Below are 20057 nucleotides of genomic sequence, written 5' to 3' on the forward strand. Positions count from 1 at the left end.
AATTAGTGCACACAGATATTTGTGGACCCATGCAAACAAAGTCATTAGGAGGTGCACTATATTTTTTTATTTTTTATTGATGACTGCACAAAGTTTTCTTGGGTATATTTCTTGAGGAAGAAGAGTCACACATTTGAATACTTTAAGCAGTTCAGAAATATGATTGAAAAGCAAATAGGGAAGCAGATAAAAATTCTCCGCTCCGATCAAGGGGGAGAATACAGGAAGGATGAGCTTATCAAGTATTCTAAAGACCATGGAATATTATAGCAATTCACAGTACCCCATACTCCTCAGCAGAATGGAGTAACAGAAAGAAAGAACAAAACATTAGTGGAATGCGCTAGAAGCATGTTGAGAGGTAAGAATCTGTCGAATGGTTTTTGGGCTGAAGCATTGAATACTGCGGTTTATTTGAAAAATAGGAGTCCTACAAAGAGTCTTGAGTTTAAAACTCCTTATGAAGCACTATATGGATTTAAGCCTGTAGTAAAACATTTAAGAGTATTTGGGTCTAAAGCATTTTCCCATATTCCAAAGGAAGACAGAAGAAAACTAGATTCAAAAGCCATCAGATGTACCTTTATAGGGTATTGTTCACAATATAAAGCTTATAGATTATTTAATCCCTCTACTCACAAGATTTTTGTTAGTAGAGATGTCATATTCCATGAGTAGGATCATGAAGAATCTGATAAGCACAATGAGGAATGGGATATTCCATACTTGGTGGAAGAAGAAAGTGAAGAAACAAGAAACAATTAGGATCAACAACAGACATAGGTAGAAGATGAACATCAGTAGAAATAGCAGCAGATACAGCAGCAACATCAATAGCGGGAAGAAAAAGAGAATGATGATCAGACAAGGTTTGAAGCTACCCCACCACTTAGGAGATCAAGTAGGAAAGCTCAATTGCTTGCAAGATATAGGGAAAATACTTTTATAACTAGTATGATGAATATTGTTGAACCTTTTTGTTATAAGGAAGCAAATGAATGTAGCGAATGGAAAACAACTATGGAACAAGAATATGAATCTATAATTAGAAACAACACTTGGGAACTGGTTGAACTTCCTAGAGGGAAAGAAACCATAGGTTGTAAATGGTTGTATAAACCAAAGATTAATGCAGATGGAACTATAGATAAATTAAAAGCTAGATTGGTAGGAAAGGGGTATTCACAAAAAAGGCATTGACTATGAAGAAACCTTTGCCCATGTTGTTAAACTTAATACCATCGGAATGTTGATTGCTTTAGCTACTAAGAAACATTGGATGATTCACCAACTAGATGTACAGTTTGCATTTTTAAATGGAGAATTGAAAGAGGAGGTTTATTTAGAGCAACCTGAAGGGTTTGTCCAGAAAGGGAAAGAACATTTAGTCTATAGATTAAAGAAAACACTTTCTGGACTAAAGCAAGCACCCAGGTCTTGGTATGAAAAGATTGATTCATTTTTTCTACAATTTGGCTACAATAGAAGCAAAAACTACCCTAATCTTTATACCATGCAAGATGAACAAGGGTGCACTGTGTTGATTTCTTTGTATATAGATGATTTGATTATTACAGGTGATGCTACATATCTAATCAAAGAAATCAAGCAACAGATGTCATAAGTGTTCGAAACGAAACACCTTGGTGAATTAAGATACTGTTTGGGTCTTGAGATCTGGAGAGACTCAGGAAAAACATTTTTGTCCTAGGGAAAGTATGTCAAGGGACTACTAGAAATATTTAGGATGGATCAGTGTAAGCCTGCAGTGGTATCATTACAATAGAACATCAAACTGCAGAGTGAGGATGGCTCTAAAGAGGCAGATGCGACACTTTACAGACAGCTGGTTGGGAGCCTAATCTACCTGACCACTACTAGACCAAATTTGGCTTATGCAGTTAGTGTGCTAAGTCAATACATGTCCAAGCCACTTGAAAGTCATTGGAATGCAGCGAAAAGTGTTTTGAGGTATCTACAAGGTACTGTAGATTATGGTATTATTTATACTGATTCCTCTAATGTTAGATTGACAAGATTTATAGATTCAGACTGGGCTGGAAATGTAGATGATCGCATATCCATAACAGGCTATGCATTTAGCATTAGATCCAGGGTGATTACATGGAGCAGCAAGAAACAGAACACAATTTCCTTGTCTTCAGTGGAAGCAGAGTATCAAGCTATGTGTGTAGCAACATGTGAGGCAGTTTGGTTGCAGAGACTGTCGTGGCGGAAAAAGTCGTTTGTGCGGACACAACTGACCTCCCTAGGAGTCTAAACTCTCTAGCGACAAACAAGACAAAATGGAGCGATCTTTCTCTAAATACACCTTTTAAAACATGAAAACTACAAATGTTTAGGCTTACCTTATTCCAAAACGCTGTTGTTGTAGTCCGTCCTTGCCGATCCGGATGAGCTCCTCCTTCACATCAATTCCTGCGACCACAAACAATTAAACAATTACCAAGCACTTGCATCTCATATAATAAAACATATATTCAACATGCAGACCAAGGAACACATGAAATAACTCATTAACACAAGCTATTGAGAAAAATGAACCAGTTTGTATTAATAACGAAACAAAGAAACTCTTACAACCTGGCCTTGGTGTTGTGCAAGTTCCTCCCAGGGTCCATCAAGGGTTTTCCTCTACTTTGACAAAGCTCACCCACTTCCAAGTAGAATCAAGCAAAGACAATCTCTCCTCACAAGGTTCTAAATGGGAGTCCTAATTCCTGCAGCATTTACCCAAAGAAAATGTATAGCTCCAACCTCTTCCCCCTCTGGCTCAATGTCTTTATTTATAGTGCTGTAAAGAGGTTATTCAGGTCCACCATCAATGGGATAATCCCCCTCTTTGGGTGGGATAGCTCCCTTATTGATGGTATAAGCTCCTCCTTAATAGGGGTACATGAACCAGCTGGAGGCGCATCCATTTCATCAAACCGACCTCTAGAAAGTTCTAGAAGTAACCACAAGTAACTTTTTTAAGATGAAACTTGCGCATTTTGCCTTTTACAGAAGGACGCACCTGTCCCTTGACATACAGAGCGTCCAAAGACGCAGTTTTTGTGAACATTGTGAGCGTCCCCGCAGGTAAGGCTTGAGAGAACCTGCGACCCTAGAGATAAACACATTTTTACAAGACTTTCTCTCATCTTTGAGTTTGAGATGGATAGCAGAGGCATAAGACTTGCCTAAGAGGGTAGCATGACTGTCGATTTGAGCCATACTAACTGTAAGTGGTCATGGTGACATTTTTTAGTGTAACAGATTGCCCCCTAAAGTGCGAAGCCTGGAATAGATTAGGGTTTGTAATTCTAGGAAGGGTGAAGCGCTTTATCATTTCAAGGATTGTCTTGTGGATGACCTGGTTGGAACCTGCAATTTTCAACACAAAATACATGTATAAGATTATATCATCACTGAGGTAGGCATTCCCATACTCAGATTCAAAACTTTAACTAATGCACTAACTATTCTAATACAGGAATGATCTTGCAGTACATCATTTTTATAGACTTTTGTAGACGCAGTATGGATGCAGCCATCTGTTTATGATTAGTCTACATAGACAATGAATACAAAACTCCTCGCAGCCTGGATGGTAGAAACTAGATCCAGGGTCTTCACTTCTACTTCTCGAATTGGTACGATTCTAAGCATGTGATTAAATGATTTGATGTCGAACATGTTAGAAACCACTTGATTACCAGTCGATGATGTGAACTGTTAACAAGCGTGAGAGAGACCACCAGTAATGTCAATGGTTCTCAAAGTACCAAGCACAACCCGTGAAATGTGAATAGATGTTTTGATGTCGAACACTTCACGGAATCCTTTGATCGAAATTCAATGATGTAAACTGTCGTCAAAGGCGAGAAACCTGCCATTGATGTATGCAGACTTCAAGGTACTGTCGATTCCTAAGTCATCTTTCTAGATAATGTGTCGATGTCGATAGAAAGTGACTCGTTGCAGGCAAGCCTGCAACACGAAATCATTGTTCAAGTTGAAGAAATGTTGCTGTAAGGACTGACTCAGGGATAGTCAAATGGATGACAAGTATTTTTGCAGATGAAAGTTTTGCTTGCAGACCTCTTGAACACATAACGACACGACAGATGGTTTGGTGACGAATACTCAAAGTTAATCCCTGGAACCCGGTTAAAGACTTTCAAAGTGGTTTGGTCAACTGTGAGGTAAAAGATTTCCCAACCCAGGTGAATGAAGAGTGTCGTGTTCAAGAGCGGTAATAAAGTTTCTTTTGAAATAAAGGTAACAAACAGGTTCATTCTTCTCTCTTTTCCCCCACCATTTCTGGCAAGTACCTCTTTATTTTTAACAAGCTTGAGGAGGATAACATATGCTTGATTATAAGCTCATCCTTCGGATGAGTCCAACCTAGTTTAAATTCGAACCCTAGGAAGGAGTGGTTCGTTCCTGTTTGTAATTGAACAGGTCCTCTACTGTAAAAGTTTAACGAGCCCAGTATAGGAGAAACTCGGCGTTTTTCAATTTTAGAGAGTCTGAAAAAACTAAAGGAGACTCCACGTTGAACTTTTTCGTACATTTGTGTCCCTCAAGCCCAAAAAAGTATAAAATAATACCTGGGGAACCGCTTGATCTTGCGACCAAGGAGTACTTTCATAATAGTGTCGTTGACCTGAAAAGTAAAAAGCGATCAAGGACACGTCGTTTTATTTCCTTATCGAGTTTGAAATGACAAAAACCTGGCAATCTTTTCCTGATTTTGCGGTCAGAAAAGAGCTAAAAGGGGACCGTCTTTTAATTCCGTTTTAACGAGTGTAAAAGAAACGCTCGGCGATCTTTTCATATTTTAGGAGTCAGAAAAGAGCTTAAAAGATGACTCTAAGGTTTCACTTTTTCGTAAGTTTTAATGAGTTCGAAAAAATGATAAAAATGTACTCATATGGCCGACTTTCAATTTAATTTACGAGCAGGAAATGATGGAAAGAACTCGGCATTTTCATTTGTTTTACGAGAATGAAAAATAGCAAAATAATCTCGAGATTTTCATGAGTTTAACGAGTCTTGAAAATAACTGAAATTGACTCGAGATAGGTTTCATTTTTACAAAAGCTTGAAACAGATAAAAACTATGCTTCAAAGTAGTTTCATTTTTTCACAAGCTTGAAACAAAAAGAAAACTGTGCTTGATGCCCCCTAAGCGTAACTTCTAGAGCGCATGCCCCTCCTAGCTTCATTTCATTCAACTACGGTGGATGAAACGAAGGTTCAAGTACGAGATCATTTGAAAGACCCGACCTAAAATTACGTAAAAAACTGAAATAACTAACCTAAATATACAACTTAACATTTATGAGATCTAGTCAAACTCTCGACTTAATTAGAGGAGGATTTGTTTCATTTTTTAATGAGCTTGACACAGGAAAAGAACTATGCTCGGATTCAGTTTCATGTTTACGCAAGCTTGAAACGAAAAACTATGCTTGTTATAAGTTCGCATGCCCCCAGCATAATGACGCAAAACGGGGTACATGCCCCCCAAGCTTCATTGCATTCAATGAGGTGGATGGAATGAAGCTTTACTTTCGAAATCTTGGAAAGACTTGTGGGAGTTGTTTCATTTTTTAGTGAGGGTGACAGAGGAAATGAACTATCCTCAAAACCCTTGTTTCATTTTTTAAACGAGCTTGACACAAGATAAGGAACTATGCTCATAACTACTCTCTACAATCTACCTAACAAAAAACTATACTCTAAAAAACCTTGATTCATTTTTTAACGAGCTTGACACAAGACAAGGAACTGTGCTCTAAAATCCTTGATTCATTTTTTAATGAGCTTGACACAAGACAAGGAACTATGCTCATGACTACGCTCTACAATCTACCTACTTAACCTACCCTTGTTTCATTTTTTAACGAGCTTGACACAAGACAAGGAACTGTGCTCTAAAATCCTTGATTCATTTTTTAATGAGCTTGACACAAGACAAAGAACTATGCTCAGCAAGTTCGCATGCCCCCAGCATAATGATGCAAAGCGAGGTACATGCCCCCCAGGCTTCATTGCATTCAACCGGCTGGATGAAATGAAGGTTTACTTTCAATATTTAACTTGAAAAGGGAGTTGTTTCATTTTTAAGGAGGTTGACACAAGAGAGGAACTATCCTCATACCTGATTCATTTTTTAACGAGGTTGACTCAGTAACATGAACTATCCTCATACCTGATTCATTTTTTAACGAGGTCGACTCAGTAACATGAACTATCCTCAAAATCCTACTTTCTACAATCTACCTACATATCCTAAAATCTAGCTGATTCATTTTTTAATGAGGTTGACTCAGTAAAAGAACTATCCTCATACTAGCCTGTTTCATTTTTTAACGAGGTTGATACAGGAAAAAACTATCCTCGTACTGACTGATTCATTTTTTAACGAGGTCGACACAGTAAAAGGAACTCTCCTCGTACTTGATTCATTTTTTAACGAGGTTGACTCAGTAACAGGAACTATCCTCACAATCCTACTTTCTACAGCATTTACCCAAAGAAAATGTATAGCTCCAACCTCTTCCCCCTCTGGCTCAATGTCTTTATTTATAGTGCTGTAAAGAGGTTATTCAGGTCCACCATCAATGGGATAATCCCCCTCTTTGGGTGGGATAGCTCCCTTATTGATGGGATAAGCTCCTCCTTAATAGGGGTACATGAACCAGCTGGAGGCGCATCCATTTCATCAAACCGACCTCTAGAAAGTTCTAGAAGTAACCACAAGTAACTTTTTTAAGATGAAACTTGCGCATTTTGCCTTTTACAGAAGGACGCACCTGTCCCTTGACATACAGAGCGTCCAAAGACGCAGTTTTTGTGAACATTGTGAGCGTCCCCGCAGGTAAGGCTTGAGAGAACCTGCGACCCTAGAGATAAACACATTTTTACAAGACTTTCTCTCATCTTTGAGTTTGAGATGGATAGCAGAGGCATAAGACTTGCCTAAGAGGGTAGCATGACTGTCGATTTGAGCCATACTAACTGTAAGTGGTCATGGTGACATTTTTTAGTGTAACAGAGACTTCTCCAGGATGTTGGGGAAGAACAGAAAGATGAAACAACGATCAAATGCGACAATCAAAGTTCAATCAAACATTCCAATAATCTGGTGTTTCACAAGAACACTAAACACATTGATACACAGTTCCACTTTGTCAAGGAGAAAGTGCAATCAAAAGAAATCCATTTGGTATATTGTAATACATGTGATAATGTTGCAGACATTTTCACTAAGCCTCTTGGCAAAATCAAGTTTGAAATGTTTAGGGAGATGTTAGGCATATTTGTGAATACCTTCTCCATTAAGGGGGAGTGTTAGAGATTATGGAGAATATCTTAGAATAGTGAGTTGGTTCACGAGACCTCAGGATAGGAATTAGTTTCTATCTTTTGGTTATGGTTATATCTTCCCTAAATCTGTGATTACTATATATTGTGTGATGTACATGAACAATGTAGAGCATTCTGCAGAGCCAGACTCTCCTTGTTCAGAATCTCTTTCATAAAGCTGACCAGTGGGTTTTATTTTAATTAATACACAACATTGCATTTTTATCAGCCTTTTGATTTCCCCCTTGTTATTTCTTTATTTTAATTAATTAATTATTGAGTAAAATTTACCTATATTCTTTAATTATTTTATTTTATTCAATTTTAATTTCATCCTCATTTTTATTTTATTATTCTAAATTCTAAATTTTATTATTCTAAATTCTTAATTTCTTTATACAAAATATAAAATTTATTTATTTATTATTAATAACATATTAGTCTTATGATTACTCTATACAACTTGATACTTATGATTTATTGACTTTATAATTATATATTTTAATTTTATTTTAATTAACTTTTATATATAATTGATAATGGCTAATTTACAACACCTAGTTTATAACTAAATATTATTTTAATTAATTCAATAACTAATTCTTAACGGTTATGCATTTTTGCTATTTTTTTGGATGGATGGATTTTTTTCACCTTTGTCTTGAAGATGAATCACATTAATTGATTCTAAACATGGACCAAATTCCAATGATGTAATTAATCTGAAAAACATTCTCATTTACAATATAGATTAAAAAAATCTAAAATCTAATATTAATATTATTATTCATAATTTTTAAAATAATAATAATAATTATTAAATAATTAACAATAATAATTATTTAAATAATTTTTTTCATAAATAATTAAAGTAATAATTATTAAAGCATTTTTTACTTATTAATATTTATTAATAATATTTGTAATTATTATTATTTATTAAAAATATTTAATAATATTTATATTTATATTTATTAAAGATGGGTTAGTATTAATATTTTTTATAATAATTATTTTAATAGTATTAATATTTATTATTAAGATAATATTATTTATATTATTAATTAATAATAATATTAATATTGTTTTTTAATAATTAATAATATTTATATTAATTTTTAATATGATATACTTTTACTGCATATATGAATCATATTAAATATTAATTTTGAATATGATATACCTTTTTTTTTTTCCACTGGAAAAATCGTAATCTTTCATTAATTTTGAAAAATTACATGTTGTAGATGCTATTAGCATATGTTGTATCCTTCTTGCCACTAAGGGCACTGTAAAAAAATTTCAGTTTGTCAAAAACTTTGTGCTACTTTGAGCTTTCATCACCACGCAGGGTGTTCAGTCATTTTCTGCTATGGAGAAAATAAAAAAGAGTCTGTTTGTATGTTTATCATCTATGGTAGATTCCACATATGCCACGCAGGGCAATGTCTTTGCTGAGAGTATCTGCTTAAATACACTTAAATATATAGCCTGTAAAATATATACAGAGTTTGCCAAGCATGTACATCAAAATTTACAAAAAAGACAGTAATCAAGGGCTCTCTGCCCTGTAGTAGATTTGATCAATATAAGGCCGGTGGAAGTAGCGATATTCATTTGGACCTCGCTGTTCCTGGATCATCCACTCTCCTCGGGGAAGTGTCGTGGCCTCCTTGGAAAGCCCGTCAGCACAGCTGTTATGTTCCCTGTAAATGTGATTGCATGAGATAATGTTAAACTGTGCCTTGAACAAAATCACTTCCTCCAAAATATTACTGAGTGTGTGAGAGTGACAAACAGTAATATTATTGAACCAATTTACTATGATCTTTGAGTCACCATATATGTTTAGATTCATGCAATTATGACCCAATGAAAAATGCAGAAGATGTCAGAGAGTAATGAGCTCTGCAAAATTGTTTGTTCCTTCACCCAGTCCCATCTTTACTTTGTAATAATGTTGATCATTTATGTAAAGAATAAAACCACTGCCACATCCATGGTGTTGTGCAGCACCATCAAAGTATGCCCAAGGGAAATTTTTGTCTATAGGTGTTGGATCATGTGGCCTCCGGGGTTGAGGATGATGAGGCTCAGGCAGCTCGTTGTAGGGCTGTGATGTGTGGCCAGCAAACAGGTCTGTTATCAAATATAACACGATTCCGAGCCAGCCATATATGCCAGCTGATGATAAGGGGGAGACATTGTAATTTAGTACCCTGATGTTGATTGCACCAGCTTTCCCATGCTCGACCAATATCTTCACCCTCCCAATGCCCAGAGAAATGAATGGATGTGGATATATTTTGCCATAGATTGATCAGGGAAGTGCATTTAAGAAATAAATGTAGAGTCGATTCAGAAGAATTCTTGCATAAGACACACCAGTGAGGGCCATGAAAGGATCGATGGGTGAGAGACTCTCCAGTGGGGACTTTATCTCTGAGAATACACCAAAAGAATAGCCTGGTTCTTGGTGGCGATGTTAATTTCCATATACTCTTCCACCAAAAAATGGTCTGCTCTGGCTATTTGTGAGATATCAGGTTGAGGTATCCAGTCTTTGGAGAATATATGCCATTCTCAGCTAGACACCAAACAAGTTCATCAGGTCCATCTTTAATCCTGATATGAGATTCACATAATGCATTAATGTATTCTTGCCATTCCTGTTGCCATAGAGGGGGAATATCAAGCTGCTGGGTAGATTTCCATCCTTGAGAGAAAATGTTGGTGTTCTGCGGGTCCACTATGTGTGCTATAACCTTGATCTCATGAGAATGTAGATGATGAATGAGATCTCGCGACAGCTGAAATCTACCACCACCTCCAGTCCAGGGATCCAATCCAATGCGAGCCTTTGATCCATCGTTTATTCTCCAAACGAGGTTGTCCCTGATGCTAGGCAGGGAGTGTAGGAGAGCCTTCCATATAGATGAAATACCAGTTTTAGGCCAGCTCGGCAAACGAACCCAATCCATGATTTGTTGTGGCCAAATATACTTATGATATGAGATTGAAGTCCATAGATTCTGTCCAGTCAGAAGAGTCCAGCCCATTTTTGCAGCCAGGGCTTGTGCAAAGAGGGGAAGGTCTTTTAGGCCCCAGCCTCCCCATTTTTTAGGCAAGGCTATCTTATTCCAGCTGACCCAGGAAAATATCTTTTTGTCTTGGTGGCCATTCCAAAGATATCTGTTACAAAGTTGTTGTAATTGGGCTAGAATGTTCCTGGGGATCCATGCAAGTGCCATCCAAAATACAGGGGTGGCCTCAAGAACTGATTTGATAAGTACTAATCTGCCTGCCCTGGATAAGTATCTATGACTCCAGATTGAAAGCCTTTTTTCCAGTTTGGTGACAAGCCAAACCCAATCTGCAATTTTCTGACTAAGAGGCTTTATCCAGAAACCCAAGTATTTGAAACCCCTGTCCAGGGGTATGATACAATAAGGGAAATGTTGTTGAGCAAGTTGTGACTCCTGGATGGAAGTGAGGGCTAAGGTAATGGTAGATTTTGCATGATTTTCCTGCATACCAGTAGCCGACGAGAAGAGGGACAAAATTTTGGAAAAAGTGAGAGAGTCCCGAATGCTCCCATCCAGGAAAATGAGAACATCATCCACAAATAGTAGGTGAGTAAGAAAACAGGATTCAGTTATCTTAAGGCCCCGAAGGCTGCCATCTCTTTTGGCAGAAGCTAGCAAATGACTAAGCCCATCCATGACAATCAGGAAGAGAAGGGGGGAGAGAGGGCAACCTTGTCTGAGCCCCCTCTCAGCATGAAAGAAATGGGAGGTTGATCCATTGATGAGAACACTGTAGGTAGGGGAGGTAATACAGGCCATAATCCAAGTGATGAAGTCATGGGGGAAACCCAGGTGAATGAGAAGCATCTTAATGTAGAGCCAGCTGACACGGTCAAAGGCTTTTTCCAAATCGATCTTTAGGATAATGCCCTTTAGGTGTTTTGTCCAGATCGAGTGGATGGCCTCTTGGGCCGAGCCAATGGCTTCATGTATCTGGCGGTGCTCAAGGAAGGCGAATTGCTAGGGGGAAATATGTCAAGATAAAATGGGGTGAAGACGATTAGCAATGACCTTGGAGATGATTTTGTACAGACAATTGCATAATGAAATAGGCTTGTAGTCATTGAAAGAGGAAGGTGTATCAGATTTTGGAATGAGGGCTATAAAGGTCGAATTAATAACATTATATAGAGATCCAGACATTCTACATTCTTCCACAACTTTCAACAGATCATTCCCCAAAAGTTCATAGAATGCAAGATAGAATTCTATGGTCCACCCGTCCAGTCCAGGACTCTTGTCCTTTTTGAACCATTTCAGCGTTCCTTCCAGTTTGCCTGCAGTAACAGGAGCAATTAACTCCTCGGCCTCATCATCATTTACAAATCTAGGAAAATGTCCAGCCACATTGATGATATCAGCCAGATTTGACCCTGGGGGGTTTTTGAAGAGATTCCTGAAATGTGAAGTGCCAAGATGGGAGAGTTTGTTAAAAGTATCAGCTACTCCCCCATTAGGTAGAGGTAAGTTCCATATGGTGTTTGATACCTTTCTACCTTTTGCAAAATTCTGAAAGAATCTTGTGTTGTCATCACCTGCTTTTAACCATATAGCTCTGCTTCTGAGGCACCAAGATTCCTCTCTCTCCTTCAAGATCCTAGCCTTTTGGTTTTCTAGCTCAATCAAGTGAGTTTTGTCGTCTGCTGAAACAAAACCCCGGTTTCGATCATCAAGCAATGTGCTCAGCTCAGATTCAATATGTGTTAATAGTGATTCCTCCCTCTTATGTTTCTCTTTTGCCCATTTTATAGATAGATGCTTTAGCTGAGTCAGGTTGTGACAGAAACCCTTAGTCAAGGAATCAAATCTATCAATTGGGTTGGCAGCCCAGTATTCCAAGACCATGTTAATGTACTCAGGGTCCTGTAGCCAGACATGGTTAAATTTAAATGGGGCTTTTGGTTTAGGATGAGGACCAAACACCTCTAGATAAATGGGGGAGTGATCTGAGATGCCCCCTGAGCCAACCCATTGTTTGTAGTGATGCAATTGCTGCATAAGTGGGACCTTCATCAGAAACCGATCTAATCTTCTAGCAAGTGCAGCTTCGCCCACCCTTCTGTTTCGCCAAGTAGGAAGAGGCTTATTCATGGGAACATCCACCAAATTGTGCTGCTCCAGAAGGTTGGTCATGTATCCTGTAATAGAGTCCACTTGTGCCATTGACCCCCAAGATTCACCAAAACCCAAAGAGAAATTGAAATCTCCTCCCAGGATGATGTGATCAGGGGAAAAAATCGAAAGATCAAGCAGGTGTTGCCAGAAATTTTCCCTCTGATGGCAGGGACCATAAATGTTAATAACCCTTAGGTTAATACCAAGCTCCATAGAAAAAATGTCTAAGCCAATGAAACCATGGCCACCCCAGGATGCTAAAACCCTGATGTTGCAGGGATTGTATCCAATGGCAAGGCCCCTTGATCGACCCACAACATCCAATGCCATAAAATTCCAACCAGGAGATATAGAATTTAGTGTGCTGGTGATGAAATCGGCCTCTCTTAGGGTTTCTTGGAGCAAGATAATGTCAGAAGGCTCTACATCAAAAAGTCTGTGCAAGGCTAGTTTCTTGGAGGCACTAGCCATGCCTCTGCAATTGAATGAGAGACACTTCATGGGGGAACCCTACCCGGGGTGTTCAGTGCTCTAAGAACCCCATCTAGAGTGGATTGTCTGCCAGAGGCGACCTCTGCCCCTGCCCGCTTGATGGCTTTGGAGAGGTCAGATTTCCTCCCCCGAGATGAAAGAATGACTGAACCAGGTTGGGTGAGTCCCAAACCAGCAAAGTGTGACGGGGTACCACCAGATAGAGTGTAAGAGCGAAGGTTATAATGGTGAGATGTTGAATTCCGGTTAGATGATGGAGAGGTGGAAGAGTGCAAAGATGGCGCGGTGGTGGCAATGGAAGGTGGTGTAGTCATAGAGTAGTGAGCCACAGAAGTGATTATGGAGGATGAAACAAAAGATGAGCAATAAGCAATTGAAGGAGGTATAGAGGTCAGAGGAATACCCGATGCTTTTGTGGCTTCAGCTGCGGCCTGAGCTCTGGTGAGGGGGGCGATGGCGATCTATGTACTGCATCCACTGTCTTCGGAGAGACGTTGTTGACCGGAGGGATAGGACCTGGAATAGGTGAGCGATTCAGAGCCGGTGAATCAATCCTTGTAGAAGTAGGAGGTGCCTTCGGAGGGTCCTCTGGTTTCTTGATGAGTGGACAGTCTTTAAAAATGTGCCCCACTCTGTGACATCTCCTACAGTGGAAGGGAACTCCTTCATAGTCTAGGATCTGAACCCTGGTGTATTTCCCCCATTGTAGAGTGATTTTCTCTTCCAATCCCTCGCGAGTATCCAAATGAACTAGAATGCGAGCTAGGGTTCTGTTCTTTGATTGCACAAAAGTTCGATCATGATCCAGGTAGGTGCCTAGGGCATTTCCAATTCTGATGAAAACCTCCTCGCACCAGTACTGCAATGGAAGCCCTGGCAAGCGAACCCAGAGTGGCCCTGCCCCTATTTGCTCCCTCTCTGGGTCGAAGAGGGGACTCCATCTCTTGAGGAGAACCAGAGCCATCTCAATGTGCCAGTACCTTGCAAGGACCAGGTCCATGTAGTTTTCTTTTGCGAAATGTAGGGCAAACCAACCTCTGGGTAAGACCTGCACCTCGGGCAGTTCCTTTAGCATACCTCCCCAAATCTCACGGACCCATAGGGTGAGTCTGGCTGTTGAATATGCTCTGCCTCGAACGTGTCCAACTAGTACAGTGTTTGCCATATATGCAGCTTCCCCAATAGCAGAGGTCTTGCCAAACCGAATGATGATGTCCTTTGTAGTCGCCTTCACACACTTTGTCTTCCGCTTCCCAGTACGAGGGGCAGATGGATGATCTACCAACGGATCAGGTGAACCTTCCAGAGAGGTATGGTTCGCAGGCTTGAATTTTACTACAGGGGTCTCAAAGCATCCTGACGGAGAGTGCGCAGAAAAGGGAGGGTTTGGAGCCTCAGATGCTCGAATATCTTCAGACGGCGCAGAGAAAAAGGTCGAGATGGACGGATGGAGATGGTCTGCCGATGGATTAGGGTCAAAAGAGGGCGAGGGAGGAGTGTTAGCTGTTAGAATATGGAGAGTACCAGGAGATAACGGGGGGCAGTCCAGAGCAGGAGATTCGATAGAAAGCGACCCGATAAACAGAGGAGTTGTACAGTGCCCTGGAAAGGAAACCACCGACGCAGAAATTGACGGAGCAGGATCGGACGGGAGGGATGAGCCAGATGCCGGTGAAGTGAGATTAGGGTTTCTAAAAATGACATGGTCGGGGAAAGGGTCCTCGGTAAAATCGAGCTCCTCGACATCCATAGTATCACCCATGATGCTAGTAGTAACCGTCGGCAGATGGAGACAGATGCGGCTGCAACGAAAACGGAGAGAGAATAGTCGGTCGTCGGGTGCCCAGCTCCAGGTGCCTGCAAAGAAATGCTGCAGTAAATCCTAGGGTTTTACCCTAAACCCTTACGGAGTTTACCTAAATTCGCCATCTCTAGATCACTCCATGATGTGTGTCCAATATAGGTATTGTTTTACTACGCTAGTGAAACCAATAAAATTATATGAGTCCTCTGCATCTAAAACTTTCAATTCAAGGGAATGGTAAAGTAGTTGTCTGCATAATAGAGGGTATTTTTTTACTGCACTAGTGCAACTAATAAAGTTTATGTGCGCCTTCTATGTCTAAACCTTTCCAATATGATATACTTATATTACATATATTAATCATATTTATTAATATGATTGTGATAGTATAGAAGTTGTGAATATGATAAAAAATAATGAAATAGAGGAAAATATTTATATAAAAAAAATAAGCAATAAAATAAACAATAGTGAAGTTAAACATTGTATTTATGAAATGAAACCAAGGTAAAATAAGTAATTGTGAAGTTAGACATTGTATTTACCGAATGAAAACAATGGTTACATAATAGCTAGTACCTGCCGCTTAGCTTAAATATAGCTTAATTAAACTAAAAGATAATAAAGACAGATTTAATCACAAAAATAAAACAACTAATAAAAATAAAATATTGTATGGTTGACTGTAATTGTTAGCTCTGTTATAGTTTCAGCTTTTGTGGGATTAAATCAGGTGTTGAGCAGTGTTGGTTTTGGTTGCAAAAGGTTTACAGTAGGTTTTCATGTTTTCCCTTTCATTTTCCCTTTCTTCCTTATAACTCCCGCAATTTCATTGCATCCTTCCCCTTAAATCTTTTTATTCACCTTTAAAACCCTGCATTAACCTTTGTTTTTGTCCTATCCTGGGCCCTAATGTTTAATTAATTATAACTCGCGCATATAAAATAATCCATAGTCGGGCCCTCCCTTTACCTATCATATCACCCGTCATGTCAACGATGATCATGTGCTTTATTTTTCCACCATTCGATCCTCCACTTCTTGATCCAACGTTGTACGCAAGCCCTGCTCTATTAACCTGCATGTTGTATAACCCGCAGGGAAGTGGTATTTCGCCAGCCACGTGTCTTCAAGTTGTTGGATCGCATGTCTGTGTACGTAAACTGTCGTAGCCCAAAGGTGGTGCGGGAAAGCTACTTCCCGCCGTCGTACCCTCTCCCCGCCCGTTAACCTGCGGTCAACTTCGTCTCCCGTCAGCCGTCGGATCTCCCCAATCATGATCCGACGGCCCACATTCACCCATTCGCCTGATCTCCCTATGATCAAATCCCTGCCGTCCATTTTTATAAATCTAACGGCTCATATTCAAATTGTGTTTTGGTACCTTCCTGTTGCCCTCTGTCAGCATATCTTGATCATCCATGCAATCCATCCGACGGCCAGTGTTCCTCCTCGGCCTTTCGTCCATGTTTGATGTATATTACTGTGTTTTTAGCCAATTTTGGGCACGTGGAGAAGCAAGTTATGAGCCAGCTACCTGCATTTAATCGTTAGCTACCACAGTCAAGGAACAACACGGTCAAGGACAGAAAGGACACCCTCGAGCAGTTCAACCAAGCAGCAGTTATGGAAGTTTATCCAGTCAACATTCCACCTGTTCAAGGAGTACACCAAAGTACCAGTAAATGTCATTTGTCCATTAAAACATTCAGATTGAATCAGAAGACCCATATCAAATTGTAAATGTGGTTGGTGATCCATTAAGACACCTCCACGCATAACCTAGCAGAGATTTTTTGTAAATAGATTCTATATATACCCAGAAAAACGATGGAATGAGTTGGATGAGTGCGTGGTGAGTGTTAGTGTGTTGTAGGCTTCAACTTCTGGAGACTGTAACTACTTTGAGACCTGCAGCTTCTGGTCTTCATTTCCAACTAATACAAGCTTCTTTTGTTGTCATTTGCTCACTTTTCACTTTTTCTATGTTCCAGGTTGTGCTTGTTTTGCAATTATTCATGTGTTGTGAATGTTTAGCATCAGAGGGGCTGTCATCCCACCTCTGTGTTAAAATTTAGCATGTATCATTGAATTTGCATGCAAGTTTCTGTTGTTCTAATACCAGAGAGTTGTCATCCTATCTGTGTGTTAGATAATAGATTTACAAACCTCCTTACTGGTTGCAGCCGGCCATCATAGGGTCCTATGCATTTGCTGGTGTGGTCAGTCTTCTCCATTATCACCTTATTCTAAATCTGTGAGTAAGTGGTGGTTAAAAGCCTTATAGTCTGGGGGTGTTCACCCATGTCTGGGGTTAATCATAGTAGAAGTGGTTATATGGCTTGAATATGCAGCATTTCTTTCATTCATCCAACATTTATCCAACATTTTGTTGAGTTTGTAATGTTCCCGAGCATCACTGATATACAACCTAGGTGAGTTTCTTGGGGTGATAACATTAATTAGCGCCGTTGCCGGGGATAGGAGAATCGAAACTCAGCTTCCCTGGGAGAACGACATACCTTCAAGCTTTGATGACAGACAAGGTTTGAACACAGTATTTTGGTTGTAATCATCTGTCTAGCGACTCCATTGGAGGAAGACCATCCTTTGGTGACTCCACATTGAAGTTCTGGCTCAGTTTATGAGACACACTCGAAGAAATCCTCATAAATCTCCAGCTGAACTAGTGCCTGAACCTGAAAGGACTGCTAAATCGAAGAAAGCTTCACAAAAAGGGGCATCAGGATCAGGTAAGCCTAAGAAATCTAATTCATCTCTGAAAGATAAAGTTGTTGCTGAAGATTTACAGTTTGAAGATTTGGAAGTCAACACCATTAATAAAGAGAAACCTTCAGAGATTAGTTCAGCCCCTTGTTCAGTTAGTTCCCCTTTGAATCTCAGTCCAAAGAAAGCTTCCCATTCAGTCCAGAACATCCCTTATTCATTGCCATCCATCACATTACTTCCTACTCCTTCACCCATTAGTATTCTTCCAAGTATTCCAATCATGGCAGGACAGCAAGCACCTACAAGAATAGAAAGAATTGTAGCGGCCAGATATGGACCATTAGTGTTGCCTGTGCCTTTAAATCCTATGCCTGTGGGAGAATATCATAAATATATGCCTAAATTTACTGGTACAGAGGGAGTAACAGCAGAAGAACACCTAGAAGCCTTTTACAGTTATGCTGATAATTTGGATATAAGTGAAAATGATGTGTGGATGAGAGTTTTTGTCCAGAGCCTTGATGGAGAGGCTAGGAAGTGGTTTAGAGAATTACCCCAGAGATCTATTACAGATATAGAAGCATTAGATGATGCATTTTTGAAGCAATGGGGAGATAAAAAAGACTTGTTGTATTATCATACTGAGTTTGGTAATCTGAAGAGGGAAATTGGGGAATCAATTCCTGATTTTAATAAAAGGTTCAATCGAATGTATAGTAAGATTCCAGTTGAGGTAAAACCTACCCCTACCTCTGCCAAACTCACTTATGCCAATGCTTTTGACTCAGATTTATGCCTGTTATTAAGAGAAAGGAGATTTGCTACACTAGCAGACATGCAAGATGCAGCCCTGGAAGTAGAATCTAATATCATGGCTGCAGAAAAGTTAAAGAGTCAGGCTGACAGAAGAAGACAGAGAAATCAGGCATATACTTCTTCTGCATAATCTTCAGAGCCTAAATTAGATAAAATGACTAAGATGATTGAGTCATTGGCAGCTGAAATTTCTAAGTTAAAGGTTGAGCAGAATTCAGGGAAAACAAGGCAGCAGAACACATTTGCTCCAAGAAATCAGAACCCATTCAGAAGAGCAAATGAGCAGTTACAAATAATGCAGAGGGGTGAAGAATCAAAAGAAGATCATAAAGTAAAAACTCCCTTCCAAAATGTAGTCATGGAGGAGGAGCAATGTGAAGAAAATGAGGATGAAATTCATTGCATGGAGCATAAAGGCAACGCTGCATTTTTGACATTGGCTGAGTATGAAGAATCCTTATTGCATGAGAAAAATAGTCAGGAGTGGGACAGAGGAGTTGTTCTACAAACTGGTGAGAAGCAGAGATATAACCTTAGGTCGAATGCAAAGAATGTCAAAGAAAATCCTGCACAAAGAGCTGCTGTTCAAACAGAATCACTGAATATTAAGAAGAGAAGGCCAACAGCTGATCCAGTCATTCTCAGAACTCCAGTTCAAGAGGTACAAAGTTATGATAAATTATCTTCTTCTTTCAGTTTTGAATCAGAAGTTCAGAAATTGAAAATATCTGTGCCTCTGGTTGAGTTGGTGAAGAGTGAAGTATTTAAGAACCCTGTCCTTGAGGCCCTTGAACTAGAAGCCAAACAAACCTCCACTACCTCTGTCAATTTGCAAGATGACAAGCCTGCCATTGTGCTCAGTCCCATGATTGAACCTGCTGATAATAATTCTCCATCTTTTTATGTCTCATTGACCATTCATGATAAAATCCTCCACAACTGCCTGCTAGACACAGGGGCCAGCCACAATTTGATGCCTAAAGCTGTCATGGAAGAGTTGGGCCTTGATATCACTAGACCCTATCATGATTTGTTTTCTTTTGATTCAAGGAAGGTGAAATGTCTTGGATTGATTAAAGATCTGGCCATTACCTTAACTCAGCTGCCTATGAAGAGCATGATGATGGATATTGTGGTAGCAGATGTGCCTCCCAAGTTTGGCATGCTGTTGTTTAGAGGGTGGATCAAGAGACTAGGTGGGACACTTCAGAATAATCCATCTTATGCAATTGTCCCAGTTTTTGGAGGTGAAAGTAGGAGATTGTATAGAGAAGCACAACTGGCATACATCATCAGTGATAAGAGAAATCCTACAAATCATCCTATATATGCAGTGGACACTGATTTTGGAGCATGCATTATCCAAATTGAAGAATCTCAGAAGGGCGTAATGTAGCTCAAGAAACCATGTGTTCAGGCCGAGAAACAGCAAGAAGGTCAGGTTTGGGAGGGTTCTTTGATGGAGCATGTTCTAGGGAGACTGTAGGAGCAGGGGTGGTGCTAGTATCTCCACAACAAGAAAGCATTCAACTGTCTTTTAAGCTAGTTTTTCAAGTGACTAACAATATAGCAGAATATGAGGCTTTGCTGTTAGGCCTTAATGCAGCTAAAGACAGAGGAATCAAGAATCTTAA

General features: G+C 39.5%; 1 protein-coding gene across 1 annotated transcript in view; it reads left to right on the forward strand.

Moving 5' to 3' along the window:
- Nucleotides 1–20057, forward strand: part of LOC149259284 (uncharacterized) — a 67157-nt gene that overhangs the window by 37723 nt on the left and 9377 nt on the right. The window contains exons 10-11 of the mRNA XM_089453789.1: nucleotides 13498–13664; nucleotides 14397–14948. Coding sequence (XP_089309915.1) covers nucleotides 13498–13664; nucleotides 14397–14948 — 719 coding nt within the window. The remainder of the gene's footprint in view (nucleotides 1–13497; nucleotides 13665–14396; nucleotides 14949–20057) is intronic.

This window comes from Pinus tabuliformis, chromosome 6, assembly GCF_031772625.1.
Source record: "Pinus tabuliformis cultivar Carrire ecotype Pingquan chromosome 6, CPIR1, whole genome shotgun sequence".
Taxonomy (NCBI): Eukaryota; Viridiplantae; Streptophyta; class Pinopsida; order Pinales; family Pinaceae; genus Pinus; species Pinus tabuliformis.